Raw genomic sequence first — 24,546 nt, forward strand, 5'->3', positions numbered from 1 at the left:
ACTCGTACCCTTTTCATCATTTACTCATAATTTCTTTATTCTCGTCAGTGTTTTCTATTGAGTCTCTTAATTACTTCATTTCAGCTATTTTAATCCACAAATATTGGGAATGAACAACAAAAATCGAACACAAACTTTTCTGCATTTCATAGTGGATTACACTTCTCTAAATTTTTCAGACCGTTCATTTTCTACTTTCTCTGGCTCCTTCTGACATTCAGAGACCTCAAGGATCTTTCCTAATATAGCCATATTCACACATTCATATTCATTGCCTCTCTAACGCCCCCAACACAATTTCATTGACCCTTTCTGTGTGGATGTCTCCCACATCTCTCTAATCTCACATGCTGAGAGTAATCTCTAATACCTTTTAGCACCTCAAATGAAATATACCACATTTAAAACTCCTTTCAAACATGCTTTTCATTTCCTGGAGGTTCAATTTCCACAATGAGGCTATCCGAGCTCAAGAACCTTATCCACCACTGCCTACTCTTTCCTGCTTCATTCTCAAGCTCTTTCAACCAATAGCTAACTTTTTAAACCTCCAGAATATCTTTTATGTTTTTCCACCTTTCTATTCTTATTGCCACTCCACTCAAGCCTCTGTTCTAATTTTGGGTGGATTACTATGCTGGCCCTTCCCAGTACAGATCCTTTACTCACATCCACTAATTATACTTAAGTTCAGACTGGTTATGTTTCCTGGTCAGAAACTTTCAATAACTCTTATTTCCTACATACTAGGTTTGTCAACCTGGCATTTAAAATTCTCCATGTTTTGGCTCATTTCCTTTTTCATCTTTTATCTTTACTTTTCTTCTTTACCAAATGTCTTCCAGCCAGATTATATTAGTCACTATTCCTTGTGGTTACCAAATCCATTCTTCTGCTTTAAGCTTTTCCTTCTGCCTAGACACTAGAAAGACATTTCAATATGTCCAGATCCTACCTTAAGGTCTTAGCTCAAATGCTTTCCTCTCAAATAAGTTATATCTCCTCTTGAACAACTAAGGCAATAATCAGTATCTTTCTTATGGCACTTACCACTTTGCAGCAGGTATTGTAGTTACTTAGGCGGATTATCTTGACAGTGAGATGTTTGGGACAGGCTCCTTTTACATTTCATTTTTGTATTCCTTTCTCTACACCTAGTACACAGTGCCTTGCATATGCATGAATGGTGACTCCAGCAAAAACATACTGGTAATTGGCTAGAGTAATTCAACTGCTAGTTTTAAGGATCCCTGGGGCTGTGCGTTCAAATCCAGCAGACTAGACTTGTTTCTCTCAAGGTTTTTTTTTTTGTTTGTCTTTCTTTCTGGTTTCTCTGTAAAGAAAACCCATATTCTTCCCCACAGAATTGCACATTGTAACTTAACTACTGTCCCTCCCTCCCCCCAAAGTGACTGACATTACAGGCTCTATTAACATAAGTAGGATACCTAGATTCAGAGGTGGTAGTTCTACCGCACTCTGCATTGCCCATGTCAATGATCATCACATTTTAAGACAGATGTTGACATGTGATAGATATCCAGAGAAAGGAGTTAGAATTATTAGAGGTTCAGTAATATTGGTCTATCCATCCATCTGACACATTTTCACAAACATGTACTATATGCCTGGCACTGCTTACAAAACTTAAGTCTCTGCCCTCAGAGGGCATATGTTCTAATGGGGCTGGGGGTAGCTACCCCAACAAATACAGTATATATGGAGAAATGGACACATAGTACCGTATACAATACACGAAGGAGAAAAATAAAGCAGGAGAAAGAAGGTAGAAGGTGGTGAGGAGGTGTCATGTGATAGTTGAACAGGGACTGAAGGATGTTAGTGAGAAATGCAATTGTCTGGGGGAAGTTTCCAGATGGAGGAAATGGTAAGCACAAAAGCCCTGGGATGGGATCAAGTCTAGTGTTTGGATAATAACACAGATGAACACGGAGGTGGGTGGTAAGCTGTAGAAATGGGGACTTCAGATCACATAGGACAATGAAAGTCTTCAACTTTTACTCTGATATGGGAAGCCACTTGGGGATTTTGACCAGGGAGCAGATAAAGGGAAGCCAATTAGCTGGCTATTACAGTTCAAGTGAAAGATAATGGTGGCTTGGCTAGAGTGGGAGAATAGATGAAAAATGGCTGGATTCTGAACATGTTTTGGTAAAGATGTCAGGATTTGCTGATAGACTGGAAGTGGGTTAGAGAGGGATTAATAATTAGTTGAGCAACTGGAAGGAATGGATTTGCCATGATTAAGATAGTAGAAGACTTGGGAGAACTGAGGTGGGAAAGGGGGAAAAGATATGCCTCATAGATCTAGATATATAATAGAACTGGGAAGAAATAGTTTTAGGAGGAAGGCAGAGGGAAGAGAGTTCTATAAAGAATAAATCCATCTCAAAATGGATAGGGCTTTCCTTATGGCTATCACTAAGTAACCAATAAGTTTCAGGTATATCTGCTCCATATGAGAACATAGAAGGAACTATGATTTATAAGGATTCCTCTAACTCAAGATTCTAATCACACTCAATATACATACATGTTTTATCCTTCCTTCATCCATATCATATAAGAAAATACAGGAAATTCCCTGGAGGTTCAGTGGCTAGGACTCTGCGCTCTCACTGCCGAGAGCTTGGGTTCAATCACCGGTCAGGGAACTAAGATTCTACAAGCCGTGCAGCGCGGCCAAAAAAAAAAAAAAGACAGGTAAATCTAATATTTGGTATCAAATTTTATCTTTTTACTTTCTATTATTTCAAAAAATCAACTTAAAGTTTCAAGAATTATTTAAATTCGTACCTGACAATCTACCTTCCAATCAGAATGAAAGTTCCAGAACAGGAATCTTATATCTTATTCCAATGCTGAGGACATAGTAGGCACTCTATGTGAATAAACAAATGGAAATTTATAGTTTCAAGGCTTTTGAAAGAGATTGCCAAAATGTCCCCTAAAATTGTAGTACCAATTCACATTCCATTCACCAAGAATATGACAGGACTTATTTCCCCACAATGTTGCCAATACTGATAATTGTTTTAACTATTGATACTATGAAAGGTGATACTCAGCATTTCGTAGTTTTTACCTGTACTTTTTTTTTTTTTTGCGGTATGCGGGCCTCTCACTGTTATGGCCTCTCCCGTTGCGGAGCACAGGCTCCGGACGCGCAGGCTCAGCGGCCATGGCTCACCGGCCTAGCCACTCCGCGGCATGTGGGATCTTCCCGGACCGGGTCACGAACCCGTGTCCCCTGCATCGGCAGGCGGACTCTCAACCACTGAGCCACCAGGGAAGCCCTACCTGTACTTTTTATAACTAATGATTAGCACTTTTCATGCTTTATTAGCCACCTATATTTTTATTTTTTGGAATTACATTTTAATGTATTGTGCCCATTTTTCAGACGTTCTTTTTTCTTATCAACTGAAATGAGCTCTTCAATTATTGGACATCAAAACCCTGTCATATGTTGCAAACATTTTCATCTTCTGCCATACAAAAATTAAAAACATGCAAATTTCCTTTATTGCTGCTTTAAATCATTCTGCAAACCACATCCCACTCAATATATAATGAATTCCTGATTATACGTGCATAAGGAAATGTACTATTATGTGTGTGGGTACCAAATAAAAAACCCCCAAACATCCTATTTTCAGGGATATGACAATGATGAAAGTGTGTTGGACATGCTTGTAAGGGAGTAAGCGCAGTAACTGCTGTAATAGTGGTGGTTTGCTGTGTTCTTATGAGGGAGAGAGTATCTCCTCCTTGAGAGATTCAGATAAGCTTTAAGAAAGTTAAAAAATAAATTAGGCAGAGAGGTAGGATTTGCAGTGGGGAGGTGTAGGAAACAGAAAAACAAACAAACAATGCACGTTCAGGAAACGGCGAATAATCCAGTGTGGGTTGGACAATTTTGAAGGAAAATAGTATTTGTAAAAGTAAACCTGCTGGACTGTTTTCTGAATACTTTCCTTCCATTATGTGGTCTGTAGCTGAATTCCCTTAGTCCAGAAGCTTACTAAGTATATTACAATCCTTGGAAAATGAAGCAGAAGCTGCACAAAAGGTGATTTTCATTATCATACCTCTGAACACTGTACTTTCCCGCTTTGGGTTACACACAACTAAACTGGTTGACTAATGCTATATAATTTAAAAGCATGGTCTGCACTTCTCTTTGAGTTTTCTAATCTTATCAGAGTAGATGATATTAAAGGTCCCTTCAGGGTTAAAACTTCTACAGAAATCATAGATTCCAGGAAGTATTCAATCTTATTTTGATTCCAGATAAACATTCTTAGCTTACCTTACACCCTAAATATGGGGAACTCACTGTGAAGGCCTCGGCACAGGCAGCTTCAAAGACGCAAAGCACACTATTCTAACATTATATACACTGTATGTAGAATGGGTCATCTTTGCACAGTAAGATAAGGCGTGGCATTACTGATGTTGATTTTCTCATTCATAAATATGGAAAACTTAAAATATAACCTGAGGGTTTAGTCCCCCCCCAAGCTCATTTAAACCAGACATCTGCAAAAATATTTTGTGAATTGTGTTCTAAGTTCTAATAACCAAATAACTTATGGGATCCAGGCTTATGAGTAAATGTTGTATAGTCAGCACAGAATAATGTAACTACGGTTTTAAAAAGTATAAAGCCCTACATATTCTTAAAGGTTGTGAGTGAAAAAAACAAAGTATACATATTTAGCTAACCTCAGATTGAGTAAGTTAGTAAATTATTTAGATCAGAAAAGAATAATTAAGTTGATGACACAAATTCAAACTCAAGTAGTTTTGACTATTAAGGTAATAGTCTATCATTTGAAACCTTAGCAGCAAACATAAGATACACATAGGTTAAACACATTTTTCCCATCTGTTAAATATATATGCATATAAATATATTCATATCCTTCAGTAAACTGAAAAGAGCACAAAACTAGAGAACAGATCCTTTCCATATTCAACTTATTTGACCTGCAAATAACATTCTTTCCAGCTTTCAACATACATACTAATTTCTTACTTAGCCTTTACACAATTCAACCTGTATTATTTCAGTGTTAATACTAGCTGCATTAATTTGTTAAACAGGGACATCATTATAAGGGGACTTAGGAATTTGTTCTCGGGCAGAAAATGAGAACTGAACAGTGATTTCATCACCTTAAACTGAATTGTTCCTTAGCATCCCTTAATGATAATGTATGGCAGATCATTAACCATAAAGTACATTCTAGGACTTAAAGGACATAAACGTAGTTCAAAGTCCTTTGACAAAATCATACCATTCTCATCACCTTTGAAAATAAACACTTAGAATTCTTGTATACACCTTAGATCCTGTTTGAACATTCCATTCAATTTATTGGAATTTTTTAAAAAAATGCTGCATTACAAATACAATACAGAATGAAGAAAAAAGGCTGAATTTTATTTAAAGCAATTATCAGTTTAATAGCATCAGTAAAAAAATGGTACTTTTAGTCATGGCATGAAATACACATAAAATCTAGCTATTTTCCAATTATTCTTTGAGCATTTTCAAGCTGGAAAATACATTATAAAAAACTGAAAGATGCTGCCTTGTTTACTCATTGAGTGCTTTTGACACTAAAAATAAGAGAGAGTTTCATACCACAGTTATAACCACTGGGACTCAAGAATCATTAAAAGATAAGATTGAAAAGAGTCAGATGACTCATTTGTCCAAAATTTGTAAAATTCCTTGTTTCCCAATAAAAGTTAAACCGAAACCCCGAATTTTCTCTAGAGCAATCTTCCAGTGTGTCAACATGTGTGCTCTCTTGGCTAGATGTTTGCTAGAGATTAGCAGGAATAGCTATTGTCTTCTGGCAAAGAGGTAAAACCAAACTGCCTAACTCTTTCTGTCAGCTGGGTTGCCCTCTACTGGACTATGCAAGGTAATAAAGCCAGAAGGTCAATGCAACTTTGTTTCACAAGGTAACACTGTAGATAGAAATGTAAATGAGAAAAGGCAAAACACATACCTCAAACAAATTGCACTCCCCTGAATAAGCCCCAAAAGAATCCTTTAGTAAACTGACTTTTATGGTGGGGGGGAATCAGCAGAGTGCTAATTTTTCAAGTAAACAGTTTCAGTCATTTTGAGAAGTGGTACAAAAGCAGCTTTATATAATCTTAGTCTCCTTTTCAACACTTTGGAGGCAGCTCTGGAGCAATAGTTGTAGTAATGGGTAAACCCTAATGTCAATCTTTTATGCTGATTTGTGTTTTAATACAAATCACATTTTTGTGAGTCCATCTACTCTGTGGATATTTTAAATGTATAGACATGGGTCACAGTAGATGCATGCTGAAGAGATCACATCCACAAGTCTCTTGCCACAAGATCAAAACTTTTCAGAGCTGTTTGCTTTGTGAAGATTCATTTTAAGTTATCAATATCTTTTCCTCTGTAGCTCATCCCCATGCCTGAGATTTGCAGTAATGCAGGACCAGTTTACCATCACTGCCAAAACACTACAAAAAGAAAAACGGCAATAAATTAAACTCAATTTTTGTTATTCTTAGATGAAACTAAGAAAAAAAATGTTATACTGATCATAAACATCCTCATACATGTACATGTATCTATAAGGCTAGTTCTTTCAACAGATGCAAGCTACTATTGGACACATATTAGTAATCATAAATGTTTAATAAAACTTGTCCTTTAAGCACCGTCAGCATAGATAAGCAGACATTTTAACCTTGTCCCTTCTCTACATCCGACTATAATGTATGTACTATTTTCTAGTAATTGTGCTGTAAGGATGCTGAATAAAGTCATTCCTACATAGTCTCCTTTTCAATTTCTTGGAGGGAGATCTGGATTACTGATTATAAAAACAATGTAGAAGATACTACATGTAGGTAAAAAAGGAGATCTTACTTTCTGGTCATATTTCATAGTCATCTTCTGTTTGTGTTATTCATCATTTAATTCTTCAATCACTGTATAATCTATTGAGATCCAACTAAGTTCAAGGTGTTAGAGATATAACAGAGAACAAGAAAGTAATCTCTTTTCTTGATAGACAATTAAGAATGGCTTATCATCTCTTTAAATGATGTGAGTTAGTGATCATACTATACACAGATGAGCATATTCCATGAAGAAAATAAAGCAGTAATGTTTTACCTCATAGAGGGTTCCAACTTCCTGGTCTGGGGAGGGGGCAAAGGACTGATTCACATAAATAAACTGCAAGAAAGAAGAAAATTATGGTGATTCAGTTTTAATGGTATCCAGATTAATCTGCATTTTTCTGGGTGCCAATCAGCCAGCTATTTCAAATTATTTGTCTTCAGAACTGAAGAAAGCTTCCCTAAACCCCTTCTTTCTAATTCTCATAAATTAGTCGATTAGTGAGATCTTTATGAAGAGCATGTCTTTCCTCTGGAGGAATAACAGAATTTTTGTTCCCAGCTTTTTATAACTAAGAAACTTTTGTTTTTACAAACAGCTTTTGAAGGTTTATCCAAGAAATTACATTAGTAAAAATATCAAGTTTCTCATTTATTCATAATTAAAGACAGAATTTCTCCTAACAAAATTTTACACACACAGCCTCAAATAAAAACATCTAATAATTGAGATAGTTGGTGCATTTTTCTTGAGTAAATGACATGCACGGTTGGAGGTTTTTGACCATTACCACCTCTGAAAACTCAGGCTGGGTGAGACCTCTGTAAAGTCACTTGCAGCCAAATGAAGTAGCAAAAATGTAGCATAATTGAAACCTAATGTCCTTACAACCTTGTTTATTAAAGAATTCATTGTTCAATGTTTCAGTTTAGTCTGTTTCTACTGAAACATTTTTAGTACCTAAAAAATTCCTGAAGATACTGAAACAAAAGATCAGTGTCCAAGTGACTTCTGATAGTTTTCTTTTTAGAAAGCAAAACATTACTTGCAGGTTAACATATTCAATTTTCCTTGTCTACAATCAAATTTTAAGACAAATTTCCTGGGCTTCACATAGACCTTAAAAGTATCTATCAGAATAGTTAGGTGATAGATACTATTTGGGACATCAGCTAGAACAAGAATAAATATCACTTATATTTCTCCTTCAGGCAATACAGTGCAGTAATTCAGAGTAGGGGCTCTACTGAGATCTAATTTCGGCTATAAATACAAATAACTTTTCTCAAACTGTGTCCTTGTTTGTAAATATAGAAAATAACAGGACCTATACTTCTTGAAGCTGCTGGGAAAAATAAAACGAGACAGTACACATCAAGTGTAAGTGCTTGATATACATACTCAATAGACATTAGTTAGACTTATTAAATTATTTAAAAAAGTTCATGCTGGTGGCGCTTCCCTGGTGGCGCAGTGGTTGACAGTCCGCCTGCCGATGCAGGGGACACGGGTTTGTGCCCCGGTCCGGGAGGATTCCACATGCCACAGAGCGGCTGGGCCCGTGAGCCATGGCCCTGGGCATGCGTGTCCGGAGTCTGTGCTCCGCAACAGGAGAGGCCACAACAGTGAGAGGCCCGCGTACCGCAAAAAAAAAAAAAGTTCATGCTTAAATATCAACTCATTATTAAGGCTGAGTAAGGTTCTAACATAATTTCAGAAACAACTGAAATCAGTGTGCATTTTAATGTGAATTTCCTGTGATAAGGATATAATAATTTGTGTTTAGCTCCTGACAGTTTAACTATGAGTGAACATAGATTTTACTCTTTGGAACATTTTAAATTAGGAAAAGGGCTCTGGACAACAATTTAGTTTATTTCAGCAAACAATCCCTGAGTGTCTATTATGTGCTAGGAAACGCACAAGGTGTGGAATTATGAAGATTAATATGATCTCTCCCCTCAATAAGCAAACATACCTGAATAGATAAGAATATAGATAGGGAAAATGCATCTGACAAGGTCTGTAGCACAAAGATGGGGCATTAGTTTAGCCTAGGCTTTTGGTCAGGAGAGGCTTTCTGGAAAAAAAAAATGAGGAACAAATTAGGACTTAACTAGGTGCAGAGAGTAATAATTAGGACTCTGCAGGCAAAAGAAACAAAAATAAGATGTGAGTGTTGAGGGGACAGTACAGCAGATACAGTAGAGAACTATAAGAACCTGATGGAATTCTGTAACAGGAGTTAGCAACTGAAAGTGACTTTAATTTAAAAAAAGTAATTAAGGTAGTTTAAATGGAAGTTCCATGGAGGTAAAAATTTCAAAATACAATCTTCAGCTAAATGCTAGAGCTTAGGAGGATAAAATTTTAAAGAATGATGATTTCTTTTTAAATCACCAGTCTTTATATAGATGTCTCTTTAGTTATTTTGGTTGTTATAAACTTGAGATTTTGTAGGGAGGGTTCATGGGAACAGCATTCTCTTGAGTTCTTGCACACTGCTAACAGTTTTGTGCCCTGATTAAATGTCAGTTTTGTAGTATATAAAATCCTTATCTCACACTTTCTTTGTATCTTTGCTGCTCAGCTTTGACGGTAACCTAATTTCCTAAGCCATGTCCTTTTTCCCCTAGATGTCCAAAGGATTTTTCTTTTTATTTCACATCCAGTAATCTTACCAGAATGTGTCTCGGTGATTATTACACTGGGTTGGTATTCTCAGGATCTTGGTACATTTTTTTAATACGTAGTTTCAAATCTTTTTAGAAGAAATTTCCCTTGAATTATAATTTTAAGTATTTGTTTTGTTCCTTTGCTTTGGTTTTCTTCTTCAGGGACTCCTATTTCTCTGTTTACTCTCCTTTGTTTATACTCAGTATTTGTCATTTTCTCAAATTCTTTTTACATTTCATTCTACCTCCCGTCCCATCCCCGAGCCTGAGCAACCAGATGCTGTTTAACATTTTTTTTAAGTTAAAAAAATTTTTATACAATTTTTAAAGGTCACTTTCCATTTACAGTTATTACTAAATATTGGCTATGTTCCCCACGTTGTACAACACATCCTTCAGCCTATCTTGCATCCTTCAGTCTGTATATCCCACTCCTCCACCCCCATATTGTCCCCCTACCTCCAAACTGGAAACCACTAGTTTGTTCCCTATATCTGTGAGTCTGCTTCTTTTCTGTTATATTCACTAGTTTGTTGTATTTTTTAGATTCCGTGTAAAGTTATATCACACAGTATTTGTCTTTCTCTAACTCATTTCACTTAGCATAATGCCCTCCAAGTCCATCTATGTTGCTGCAAACGGCAAAATTTCTCTTTTCTTATGGCTGAGTAATATTCCATTTGTGTGTGTGTGTGTGTGTGTGTGTGTGTGTGTGTACGTACACATCTTCTATGCATTTATCTGTTGATAGATACTTAGGTTGCTTCCATATCTTGGCAGCTGTAAATAATGCTGCTATGAACACAGGGGTGCATGTATCTTTTCAAACAAGTTTTTTTGTTTTCTTCAGATGTATACCCAGGAGTGGAATTGCTGGGTCATAAGGTAGTTCGATCTTTAGTTTTTTGAGAAACGTCCATATTGTTTTCCACAGTGGCTGCACCAATTTACATTCCTACCAACAGTATACAAGGGTTCCCTTTTCTCCACATCCTTGCCAACATTTGTTATTTGTGTTCTTTTTGATGACAGCCATTCTGACAGGTGTGAGGTGGTATCTCACTGTGGTTCTGATTTGCATTTCCCTGATGATTACTGATGTTGAGGATCTTTTCATGTGCCTGTTGGCCATCTGCACTTCCTCTTTGGAAAAATGTCTTTTCAGTTCTTCTGCCCACCTTACAATTGGGTTGTTTGTTTTTTTGATGTTGAGTTGTATGAGCTGTTTATATATGTTGGATATTAATCCCTTATTGGTCATACCATTTGCAAATATATTCTCCCATTCAGTAGGTTGTATTTTTGTTTTGTGGATGGTTTCCTTTGCTATGCAAAAGCTTTTAATTAGGTCCCATTTGTTTGTTTTTGCTTTTATTTCCTTTATTCTAGAAGACTGACCCAAAAAAATGTTGCTGCAATTTATGTCAAAGAGTGTTCTGCCTATGTTTTCCTCTAGGAATTTTATAGTATCCGGTCTTATATTTAGGTCTTTAATATATTTTAAGTTTATTTTTGTGTATGGTGTTAGTGAATGTTCTAATTTCATTCTTTTACATGTAGCTGTCCAGTTTTCCCAGCACCACCTACTGAAGACACTGTCTTTTCTCCATTGTATATTCTTGTCCCCTTTGTAGTAGACTGCTTGACATAAGTGCGTGGGTTTATTTCTGGGCTCTCTATCCTGTTCCATTGATCTATGTATCTGTTTTTGTGCAATACCATACTGTTTTGATGACTGTAGCTTCACAGTATAGTCTGAAGGCAGGGAGTGTGATTCCTCCAGCTCTGTTCTTCTTTCTCAAGGTTGTTTTGGCTATTCAAGGTCTTTTATGTTTCCATATAAAATTTAAAAATATTTGTTTTAGTTCTGTGAAAAATGCCATTGGAAATTTTACAGAGATTGCATTGACTCTGTAGATTGCCTTGGGTAGCATAGTCATTTTAACAACACTGATTATTCCAATCCAAGAACACAGTATATCTTTCTGTTTGTGTTGTCTTCAATTTATTTCATTGGTTTCTTATAGTTTTCAGAGTATAGGTCTTTTACCTCCTTAGGTATCTTTATTCCTAGGTATATCTTTTTGATTTTGAAAATTCTTCTTTTTTCCTTCTATTTTTCTTCAGCCATTACCTGCTGTTTATTTGCTCTTATATTCCATCTAGTTTAGTCTCCATTTCTGAAATTTAACCTGTAATTCTTTTCCTGAGCTCTGTCACTTCGAGTTTTACTATTGCTGATTTATGTTGTTCTTTCGTGTCTTGTATCATCTTTCTTTTGACACTTGTTTTGACATAATAAATCAGTTACTGACCTGCGTGTAAGCACATTTTTCTCTGGCATGCTTTCATTGTCTTTAGGGATGTTACTCTGTTTATTTTGCTTCCTTATAACACTGTGCAGGATTTAACCTTGATACTTCTCTGTTGCTTACTTGTATATGAAATCAGTTTTCCTCAACTTTTAGAATGAAATGAGTTAGTGTAGTTTTGCTAACTCCACAGTGCTCCCTCTACTGTTGTTTTTTGTATAGTGTTGAACAATATTATTCTTTATTTTTATTATTCTTTATTTCTTTATTTTTCTTATTTTTATTATTGCTTTCTTTATTTTTATTTTATTTTTATTTCTTTCTTTATTTTTATTATTATTATTTTTTTTGCGGTAGATGGGCCTCTCACTGTTGTGGCCTCTCGTGTTACGGAACACAGGCTCTGGACACGCAGGCTCAGCAGCCATGGTTCATGGGCCCAGCCGCTCCGCGGCATGTGGGATCTTCCCAGACTGGGGCACAAACCTGCGTCCCCTGCATCGGCAGGGGGACTCTCAACCACTGCGCCACCAAGGAAGCCCCTCTTTCTTTGTTTTAACAATTAACATTTTATTTATTTATGGCTGCACTGGGTCTTCGTTGCTGCACGTGGGCTTTCTCTAGTTGCGGAGTACAGGCTCTAGGCATGCGGGCTTCAGTAGTTATGGCGCGTGGCCTCAGTAGTTGTGGCTCACAAGCTCTAGAGCACAGGCTCAGTAGTTGTGGTGCATGGGCTTAGTTGCTCTGTGGCATGTGGGATCTTTCCGGACCAGGGCTCAAAGCCATGTCCCCTGCACTGGCAGGAGGATTCTTAACCACTGCGCCACCAGGGAAGTGCCGGAGGTCTGCTTTCTGAGCTTTCCAGGTTGTTCCTCTCCATTTTGACCTGGTCCTTCTTTTTCCTTCCTTTCCCTGCTTAAATGTGTTTCACTTCCAGAAGTTCCTCTTCAGTGTGGGATCTTGTCTTGGAAGGGAGCCTGAGTCTGTTTTGAGAGTTCTCAGGGGCTAGACTGCTCCAGTCCCTTAAGTCCTCCTTATGCAGATATATTGTAATCGCCTGCTATTGGAGAGAATCAAACACTCTCAATTTCAGCTACTATTCTTAAATTAGCCCACTGTACTTTCCAGTGAATATCTGTTAGCTACTTCCAGGTTCTCCCTTTCTCAGTGCTATCAGATGCCAATCCTACTGTTTATTTTTTTTCAGCACTTTTGCTAACACGACGCAGATCCTGTGGTCATTGGTGGGTATTCCCACCAACTTGAATCTTAGGTTTCAGGATACTTGTCATCTAAGTTCTGTTATAACTATACTGATGATGGGGTTTTGGTTTTGCTTTCTAGTTGACTACATTTTTGTGGGAATTCATGCCTTCTGACACCACTGCTATCTTCCTAGAATCCCCAGCATTACTTTTTCTTTTGACATTCATTTTGTGAAAATAAGGTAGGGTACAGCTCTATGAAGCCAGAAGATGTGAGTTCTAGTTTAATCAGGAAAAGTGACAAAAAGACTACTTTTGTTTATGTTTCCTATTGCTTAAATGGGAAGAGATAATCAGATTTGCTACAAAGCTTTAAAGTTGGACCATGTGAAATTGCTAAGTTTTTTTTGGTTAAAATGATTGATTGATGGCAGTTTTACATGGTTCAACCTAATATATATTGACATCAACCAAGTCCTTTCAGATTACTGAATACAAGCAATACAAAATGTCAAAACTCTAACATTAACATAGAACACAGCATTCTTTCACCTTTTCTTCTATCCACAAATTTCTAAAAGTAATGCCTTAATTACTTGGTACTCCTCTGGTTACCTACCTCTCCAACTCTTCATGGTAGACAGTTAGTAGAGATAACCTCTGCTCATTTCTCTTAAGTGTATGTCCTCATTACCCTAACTTTTCCATTTAGACTTGGACTCTAGGCAAGGTCCTCTGCTCCTCAGGGGTTAGCTACCATATGCAAGTGGATGACACTATAATATCCTTGCCCATCTCTGAAATTTAATTAAATTCTATATAGCACTCTTATAAAACAGATCTTTTCTCATTCCGAGTGATCACAAACAGAGATGTTCACCTGTAAAACTCAAAAATCCCCATCACTTTTCCCTTACAACTTCCTTTGGAGGAATCCCTGGTTCTATGCTATCCTTACCTCAAATAACTTCTAGTGATTAACCTATCTTGCACTTACTTTTGTACCCATGACATGACACTTTTGTGAAAGCCACTTACAACCAAAACCTTAGATCAGAGTTGTTTCCAACTCTTCATTGACAAAAAGAAATAAATTCCAACACACCTCACTTTCATAAATAATAAATTCCAACACACCTCACTTTCATAAATAATCACCCAATCCTTACACATAACTGTATTTAAAAAATACTTAGTGATTCTTCAATTATCTATCCACATATACATTACCTGAGTTAACAATGACCAAGATTGTGGTCTGGAGATAAAGGCGTTCTATATATTAACATAACATGTGACAAAATGTCAAATACATGTAGACATTTAAATTTCTGTGGCCAAATACCAAATTAAGGGGCTTCCCTGGTGGCGCAGTGGTTTAGAGTCCGCCTGCCGATGCAGGGGACACGGGTTCGTGCCCTGGTCCAGGAGGATCCTACATGCTGCGGAGCGGCTGGGCCTGTGAGCCATGGCCACTGAACCTGCGCGTCCGGAGCCTGTGCTCCGCAACAGGAGAGGCCACAACAGTGAGAGGCCCATGTACCGCAAGAAAAAAAAAAAAGAAAAAAAAACCAAATTAAAAACCTGTGGCATTTAAAATTTTAATCCTAACAACTCACCATGAAATGCTTAACACGTATCATAATATGAAATAAGTACACCTGAACCTTAAAAACGAGGGGGTTGGGGCGCCCACACTGCACAGTCAAAAATCTGTGTATACAAGGCAGATTCAACCAACTGCAGGTTGTGTAGTAGTATAGTATGTATTTACTAAAAAAATCCACGGATAAGTGGACTGCTACAGTTCAAACTCATGTTGTTCAAGGGTCAACTGTATACCTCTTAGTTCTTCCACAGCACATGGCAAAGGTATACTGATTACCTTGAGAATGGGAAGGAAGCAACATTAATACCAAAACAAAGAAAACCCCAAAACCTTCTATACCGATATTCTATGATAGATCTTTCTGCATGGGCATTCAGTGACTTTTTGAGGAAAACAACCAATACGGTAGGTTAAAAAAAAAAAAGTCAGTCCACATTTAAAAGCAAATCTAAAATTCATTTCTTTTCAGGGTTCTCCAGAGAATCCTTCAATAAAGCACGGAAATTCCACTAACAAAAGAAATAAAAGGACATTACTGAAGTAACATATGTGGTTCCATATATATTTCTACATACAACAGTTATTCATTGTTGCCTAGGAACTACAGTACCCCCTCCATATCTATGGGTTCTGCATCCTCCCTCGGATTCATCCAAATGTGATGGAAAATATTTGGAGAAAAAAATTCCAGAAAGTTCCAAAAAGCAAAACTTTAATTTGCCGTGTACCAGCAACTATTTATGTAGCATTTACATTGTGTTAGGTATCATAAATGATCTAGAAATGATTTAAAGTATAAGGGAGAATGTGTACAGATTATATGCAAATATGCCATTTTATATAAGGAACCTGAGCATCTGTAAAGGATGCTCCTGAAATCCCCCTTGAATACTGAGAGACAAATGTTTTGTGAATTTTTGTAGGGAAATGATCACCATTGTTTTCTTACCAACTGTTCTGAAGCCACCAGTTTAAGGAACTTTTTGATGAAGTCAATGAGTCCCTGGATGGTTCGGGTTCGCTCTACAGCCCATTTCTTTGTTTTCATTATAGGAGTGTCTCCCACAGCCTTTAGCAGGATGTCAACTGTAAAGGAAAAAAAAATACAGTTGACACAATCAAAACAGGAATTAGGGGCATCAATGTCCACACAGTCGAAAATCCACCTATAACTTTACACTCAGCCCTCTGGATCCACAGTTCTATATTGCGGATTCAACCTACAACGGATTATGTAGTATTCTAGTACGTATTTATTGATAACAGTCCATGTGTAAGTAGACCTGCTTAGTTCAAACCCATGTTGTTCAATGGTAAACTATACTAACAAGTACACTGAAACATCTAACGAGAATGTGATATAAAATACTTCAGAAAAGTTAAACTTTCAATCAACATACAGTTTATGTATTTATGACACTGGAGGTATGCCTGAGATGACAAATGGAAGATATGAAGAGATTCACTTAGAAGAATTTCACCTTCATCAAAACATTTATTTTTATTGGAAAAAAAAAAGGTAAACCTAAATTTCCAACAAAGATGTTTAGCGGAGATTGGTTAAGTAAAGGATATTATACTCTATGGTAGGATGTATATACTGTAGTAAAGATATAAAGCACACACTCTGAACTCCCTGGGTTCAAAATCCTGGCTCTGCCACTTGCTAGGTATGTACACATATATATAGATAAGCTCTTTAACCTCTCTGTACCACAGTTTATTCACTTGTAAAATGAGGATAATAGCAGCAACCTGATAAGACTATTATGAAGATTAAGTGAATACATAAAAGTGTTTAGAACAGTACCAGATCATAACTCGCTTATTAAACCTTAAGATAATTTAGCTACCATTAAAGATACTATAAAAGCATATTTAATAGTATGAAAAAATTATCAAAAAATACTAAATATAAAGCAGCATAAGATTTCAATTTCATTAAAACCATCACAGGCACATATTCACATAAATGTGGAATATGCACCAAAATGATATTTCCCAGTAGGGATATTATAGGTGATAATCACTTGATTTTACTTGTGCTTTTTGTAACCACCAAGTTTTCTACAATAAACTTTTAAATAAAGGAAAACAATAAAAATTATTAAAAAGAAAATAGAAAAACTAGGGGCCAAAAAGGTTTCTGAGAAATCAGAGGTTTCAATAATTCAAAATACAAAGATGCAAACAGAAAGACTATGAATCTATCTCCTGAAGTTACTTCATCAAAAAGAATTAGAAAATATAAAGAACAACCAAATGGAATTGAAGAATACAATAACTGAAGAGAAAAGTGCACTAGAAGGAATCAACATTAAACTAAATGAGGCAGAAGAATGTATTAGTTCTGACAAAATACTGAAAATCACTGCCATCAAACAGAATAAAGAAAATAGAATGAAAAGAAATGAGGACAGTTTAAGAGACTTCTGGGACAACATCAAATGTGGTAATATTCACATTATATCCCAGAAGGAGAAGAGAGAGAGATCGGGCCTGAGAAAATACTTGAAGAGATAATAGCTGAAAATTTCCCTAACCTAGGGAAGCAGTCACCCAAGTCCAGGAAGTGCAGAGTCTCATACAGGATTGACCCACAGAGAAATACATCATGATACATTGTAATCAAAATGACAAAAATTAAAGGTAAAGAGAAAATATCAAAAGCAATATACAAGGGAACTCCCATTAGGCTATCAGCTGATTTTTCAGCAGAAACTCTTCATGTCAGAAGGGAGTGGCATGATATACTTAAAGTGATGAAAGAGAAAAACTTACAACCAAGAACACTCTACCCACCAAGGCTCTTGTTCAGATTTGATGGAGAAATCAAAAGCTTTACAGACAAGCAAAAGCTAGAAGAATTCAGCACCACCAAACCAGCTTTATAACAAATGCTAAAAGAACTTCTGTAGGTGGAAAATAAAAGGCCACAACTAGAAATGAGAAAATTATGATATGGAAAAGCTCACTGGTAAAGGCAAACATATAATAAAGGCAGGAAATCAGCCACGCACAAAGTTAGTAGGGAAGTTAAAAGACAAAATTCGTAAAATCATCTATATCCATAATAGTCAGTTAAAGGATACACAAAACAATTAGATGTAAAATATAGTATCAAAACAGTAATCATGATAGGAGAAGAGTACAAATGCAGGGTATCTAAAGTGCATTTGAAATTAAGAGATCAGCAACTTAAAACAAGCACGTACAGATATAGGCTCCTCATACAAAAACCTCATGTTAACTGCAAAACAAAAATCTATAATAGATACACAAAAAAGAAAAATGAATCCAAACATAATACTAAAGACAGTCGTCAAATCATAAGAGAAGAGAATAAAAGGGGGAAAAAAAGACCTACAAAGATAAATCCAAAATAATTAACAAAATGGCAATAGGAACATACATATCAATAATTACCTTAAGTGAAAACAGACTAAATGCTCCAACCAAAGATAGACTGGCTGAATGGATACAAAAACAAGACCTACCTACCTTGCTGCCTACCAGAGACACATTTCGGACCTAGACACACATACAGACAGAAAGTGTGGAGATGGAAAAAAGGTGTTCCACACAAATGGAACTCTAAAGAAAGCTGCAGTTGCAATATTTATATCAGACAAAATAGACTTTTAAATAAAGACTGTTACAAGAGACAAAGAAGGACACTATATAATAATGAAAGGATCAATCGAAGAAGATATAACAATTGTAAATATATATGCACCCAACACAGGAGCACCTCAATATATAAGGCAAATGTTAACAAACATAAAATGAGTAACTGACAGTAACACAACAATAGTGGGGGACTTTAACACCCCACTTACAACAATGGACAGATTATCCAGACAGAAAATCAATAAGGAAATACAGGCCTTAAACAACACATTAGGTTAGACAGTCTTAACTGATAGTTATAGAGCATTCCAACCGAAAGCAGCAGAATACACATTCTTTTCAAGTACACATGGAACATTCTCTAGGATAGATCACATGCTGCAACACAAAGCTAGCCTTGGTAAATTTAAGAAAACTGAATTCATATCAAGCATCTTCTCCGACCACAACATTACCAGGCTAGAAATCAACTACTAGAAAAAAACTGCAAAAAACACAAACACGTGGAAGCTAAACAATATGCTACTAAACAACCAATGGCTCACTGAAGAAATCAAAGAGGTAATTAAAAATACCCAGAGACAAATGAAACCAAACACACAATGATCTAAAACCTGTGGAACACAGCAAAAGCAGTTCTAAAAGGAAAGTTCATAGTGATACAAGCTTACCTCAGGAAAGAAGAAAAATCTCAGACAACTTAACCTTACATCTAAAGCAACTAGAGAAAGAACAAACAAAACCCAAAGTTAGTAGGACGAAAGAAATCATAAAGATTAGAGCAGAAATAAATGAAACAGAGACGAAGAAAACAACAGAAAAGATCAAAGAAACTAAAACCTGGTTCTTTGAAAAGATAAACAAAATTGATAAACCTTTAGTCAGACTCATCAAGAAAAAAAGGGAGAGGGCCCAAATTAATAAAATCAGAAATGAAAAAGTACAAGTTACAACAGACACCACAGAAATACAAAGGATCATAAGAGACTACTCTGAGCGACTATATGCCAATAAAATGGACAACCTAGAAGAAATGGATAAATTCTTAGAAAGTTACAATCTTCCAAGACTGAACCAGGAAGGAATAGAAAATATGAACAGACCAATTACCAATACTAAAATTGAATCAGTAATTTAAAAACTGCCAATAAACAGAAGTCCAGGACCAGATGGCTTCACAGGTGAATTCTACCAAATACTTAGAGAATAATTAACATGTATCCTTCTGAAACTATTCCAAAAAATTTCAGAGGAAGGAACACTTTCTAACTCATTCTATGAGGCCATCATCACCCTGATACCAAAACCAGAAAAAGACATCACAAAAAAAGAAAATTGTAGGCCAGTATCACCAATGAACATAGATGCAAAAGTCCTCAACAAAATACTAGCAAACTGATCCCTACAATACATGAAAAGGATCACACATCATGATCAAGTGGGATTTATCCCAGGGATGTAAGGAGTTTTCAATATCTGCAAATCAATCAATGTGATACAAAACTACTAGAACTCTTCAATGAATTTGGTTAAGTTGTTCAACACAAAATTAATGTACAGTAATCTGTTGCATTTCCTTTTTTTTAGGCTGCACTGTGAGGGATATGGGATCTTAGTTCCCTGGCCAGGGATCAAACTTGTGCTCCTGCACTGGGAGTGCAGAGTCTTAACCACTGGACCACCAGGGAAGTCCCATCTGTTGCATTTCTACACACTAACAAAATATCAGAAAGAGAAATCAAGGAAATAATCTCATTTACCATTGCATGAAAAAGAATAAATTACCTAGGAATAAACATACCTAAGGAGGCAAAAGACCTGTATTCCAAAAACTGTAAGACACTGATGAAAGAAATTGAAGACAACACAGATAGAAAGATATACTGTGTTCTTGGATTGGAATAATCAGTGTTGTTAAAATGACTATGCTACCCAAGGCAATCTACAGATTCAACGCAATCTCTATAAAATTTCCAATGGCATTTTTCACAGAATTAAAACAAATATTTTTAAATTTTATATGGAAACATAAAAGACCTTGAATAGCCAAAACAATCTTGAGAAAGAAGAACAGAGCTGGAGGAATCACACTCCCTGCCTTCAGACTATACTGTGAAGCTACAGTCATCAAAACAGTACAGTACTGGCACAAAAACAGATACATAGATCAATGCAACAGGATAGAGAGCCCAGAAATAAACCCAACGCACTTATGGTCAAGCAGTCTACTACAAAGGGGACAAGAATATACAATGGAGAAAAGACAGTGTCTTCAGTAGGTGGTGCTGGGAAAACTGGACAGCTACATGTAAAAGAATGAAATTAGAACATGCACTAACACCATACACAAAAATAAACTCAAAATATATTAAAGACCTAAATGTAAGACCGGATACTATAAAATTCCTAGACGAAAACACAGGCAGAACACTCTTGAAAATAAATTGCAGCAATATATATATATATATATATATATATATATTTTTTTTGGATTAGTGTCCTAGAGTTATGGAAATAAAAGTAAATGTAAACAAATGGTACCTAATGAAAGTTAAAAGCTTTGGCACAGTGAAAGAAACCATAAACAAAATGAAAAGACTGGGAGAAAATATTTGCAAATGATGCAACAGACAAGGGATTAATTTCCAAAATATACAAAGAGCTCTTACAGCTTAATATCAAAAAACAAACAACCCAAACAAAAAATGGGCAGAAGTCCTAAACAGACATTTCTCCAAAGAAGATATAGACAGCCAAAAGACACAGGAAAGATGCTGAATATTGTTAATTATTAGAGAAATGCAAATCAAAACTACAATGAAATATCACCTCACACCAGTCAGAATGGCCATCATTTAAAAGTCTACAAATAATAAACGCTGGAGAGGGTGTGGAGAAAAAGGAAGCCTCCTACACTGTTGGTGGGAATGTAAATTGCAGCCACTATGGAGAACAGTATGGAGGTTCCTTAAAAAACTAAAAACTAAAAATAGAGTTACCATAAAACCCTGCAATCCCACTCCTGGCCATATATCTGGAGAAAACCATGATCGAAAAGATATATGCACCCGAATGTTCATACCAGTACTATTTACAATAGCCAAGGCGTGGAAGAAACCTAAGTGTCCATCAACAGATGAATGGGTAAAGAGGATGTGGAATATCATTCAGCCATAAAAAGAATGAAATAATGCCACTGGCAGCAACATGGATGGACCTAGAGATCATCATATTAAGTGAAGTCAGAGAAAAACAATTACCACATGATATTACTTATATGCGGAATCTAAAAAATGGTACATATGAACTCATTTACAAAACAGAAATAGAGTCACAAACAGAAAACAAACTTATGGGGGGGATGCGGGGATAGATTAGGAGTTTGGTATTTATATATACACACTACTATATATAAAATAGGTAAACGACAAGGACCTGCTTATAGCACAGAGAACTATACTCACTATCTTGTAATAACGTAAAATGGAAAAGAATCTGATTAAGAAAATATACATATATGTATAACTGAATCACTTTGCTGTACACTTGAAACTAACACAACATTGTAAATTAACTATACTTCAATTTAAAAAAATTTAAAAAAAAGACATCCACAATCAAAGGAAACATCGAAAGCAGAGGTGTTCTGCTGCCCCCTAAAGTCAACTCTATTCTATTACAACCTTCCTGTCCCATTCCTTGGTATTAAAAATTGGGTCCCAATGAGGTTACTGAGATCAATTTACTGAAGTTTACCCCTGGAATGAAGCCATCTAGAACACATAATGCACAGTTTATCTTCCTACTAAAGTTTATCTCCCTTCTTCCATTTAGTAATCCTACCCTCAGTTATCTAAGCAAAAGAGATGAACTGGGAGATAGCTAAGGAGATTTTGGTTAACTCACCTTCCATACCTCCCTGTCCCTGTTCCTTCAATCCCCTGGGGCTATCAATCAGTCAACTGCAACTGGGCATTGCAGGAAAGTGAAGAAGAAAATAGTGAGTTGTACTACTGAAGAAGAGAGCGACAGCAAGAAGCTAGAGAAGGAAAAATATTTATTATGATTATAGCTGTACTTTATTATTAATTTTTTTAATTCTAAAGGTGATTTGTTTGTAGTTCTCCACTCTAGCTACACAGGAGACTCAACTGGGGGAACATGTATAAGAAAACAGATGTCTACATCAACTAAATCAGAATCTTCTGGAAATAGGGCCTCGGCACTGCTATGTTTAAAAGCTCCCTCAGGTGATCCTAAAGTGCCGCCATAACTAACAAGCTTGGTCAGCTTCAGTAATATGTAGATTAAACCAAAGGTGGAGCATATGAAATAGTTAAGCTTTTTCCATGAGAAAAGGTCCTCAAAAAAGGATGACAACTTCAGGGTAGACATTAAATAGCTAGAAAGTAAGTTTTCTATCACAGAGGCTAACTCAAATGCTCACAGGAGTCAGAAGGTGAAAATTCGATTTTTAAATGATAGTTAAAAATCATAAATTGTGCAGACTCAAGAAAACATGCCATATAACCTCAGGCCATATCTGGGAATGTGGGCCTTATTTTTTAGCCACAGTATTACACAGCAATCTTCAGGCTCAAGTATGTAGTTAATTGTTGACTAAGACTGCTAGATATTAAGACAAACTCTTTGAAAGTCTGTTTCTGCTTATAGTAAATTGCAAGGGAAAAAAGGGAACAACAGTACTGATTCACTTCGCTGTACAGCAGAAACTAACACAACATTGTTAACCAATTATACTCCAATAAGAAATAAAAAAAATCTCTAAAACTCATGGGATTCATCTGACGAACGAGTCTAGTAGTTACCTACAGAAATAATTATAGTTTTTTGTTTATCTATTGGTGAATAATGTGGAAATGACAGAAAAGATTTCCCCCAAGTGTAGAGGCAGTCTGACTTAAAAGGGGGACAGTGCTGGGAGAGACAATTATCCTCCACAGCAGCAGAAAGTGAAGATGGATGAAAGGGCATGATATCACTGAGCACAACATGAGAAAACGAATTCCTGATTTTCTCATAGGCAACTCTACATAGAGTGCTCCACTTAGGAATTACTGTATTTTACAATGGCGAATTAATTCTCAAGAAATAAAGGGTTGAGGACTAATTCTCAAGCAATAAAGGGTCCAGTTCAAGCAACGAAATGATTCATTTACAAAGATTCCAAAACGGTGTTTTTGTTTTTTTTTAAAAAAGGCGATGCCTCTGCCTTTAGTTTTCCCTTAGCAGTCTTCATACCGGGTAAAACCCCAGTTTTTTGGTCCAAGGTGTGAATTCACACTCATTTGGTATAAAAAACAGAGACCTAATCGGAAGGTGTGGATGCTAATTCAGATTTGCCATAGACCATCCTTATCAGCTAAAATCATTATTCAAATAATTAGATCCCGCGTTAAGTACTTGGAACTATCCAGATCCCACAGAGTTCCCACCTTCAAAGAGCTCTCAGTCTGGTCATTTCAAAGGAAGATAAGAGTACAGCGTAATAAATGCCGTGACATTCAAAAACTGGGTACCACACCGCGAAGGTGCGTCCAGAGATAGCTTTCTTTCGAGGCACTTAACTCAAACGTCTTAAAAGCCGAAAAGTATACTTCCTCTCTCCTGACTAGTCAAAAACCTCGTCTGGAACCGGCCCTCCTCTAAATTTTGTTTCTTTATTAGCCGCCATCCCTATTCGAAGACAACCTCAACCTCCCGTCTCTGCCCAGAGTGAAACTGCTCTGAAAATTACTTTTCTTCTTGGTGTCACCGGCAGGTTCTTCTGTTCCCGGAGAGACTGCAGCGGAAGAAGGGGGCTCCGGAGTGGCTGTTTCTGGGGAGACCTCCGTGGGTCCTTCACCTTCAGCAGCAATTGAGGGAGGAAGCTGCAGCGAAGACTCCGGTTCCTCAGCCATCTTGCTTGGAGGGAGGTGAGGGCGGAAGTGGTGGCTCAGCGCATACAGTGGGCGGGCTTTGCGCCGGAGAGCGGCGCTAGGGAGGTGCCGGAGTAGGGGCGGGGAGAACCCAAACCACCACTGAGAGTCGGAATTGCAGGTTGGTCCTCTGCGTCGAACCTGTTGCAGTCCCCTGACCGCTGATAGATCAACTACTGTTTCTCCGCCCCCCACAACAGCAAGTTTCCGGAAAAGGTCGGTAGGCAACGTCCCCGTGAGCCTCCCGG

At 36.8% G+C, this 24,546-nt stretch overlaps 1 protein-coding gene across 2 annotated transcripts; it reads right to left on the reverse strand.

The window, feature by feature from the left end:
* Window positions 1-5,189: 5,189 nt before the first annotated feature.
* On the reverse strand, window positions 5,190-24,506 carry ATG12 (autophagy related 12; the record flags this gene model as incomplete). Of its 2 annotated transcripts, XM_079918579.1 has the most annotated exons (4): window positions 24,118-24,495; window positions 15,679-15,815; window positions 7,202-7,264; window positions 5,190-6,540 (listed from the first exon to the last, which is right to left on the reverse strand). In XM_079918579.1, the coding sequence occupies exons 1-4, from the start codon at window positions 24,278-24,280 to the stop codon at window positions 6,481-6,483; spliced, it is 423 nt and encodes a 140-aa protein (XP_079774705.1). In that variant the 5' UTR covers window positions 24,281-24,495. The 2 variants fall into 2 exon arrangements, with proteins under 2 accessions (XP_079774705.1, XP_079774706.1); XM_079918580.1 differs by lacking the exons at window positions 5,190-6,540; window positions 15,679-15,815 and having other exon boundaries at window positions 7,203-7,264; window positions 24,118-24,506.
* Window positions 24,507-24,546: the final 40 nt, after the last annotated feature.

This window comes from Stenella coeruleoalba (genome assembly GCF_951394435.1).
Source record: "Stenella coeruleoalba genome assembly, chromosome: 3".
Taxonomy (NCBI): domain Eukaryota; kingdom Metazoa; phylum Chordata; class Mammalia; order Artiodactyla; family Delphinidae; genus Stenella; species Stenella coeruleoalba.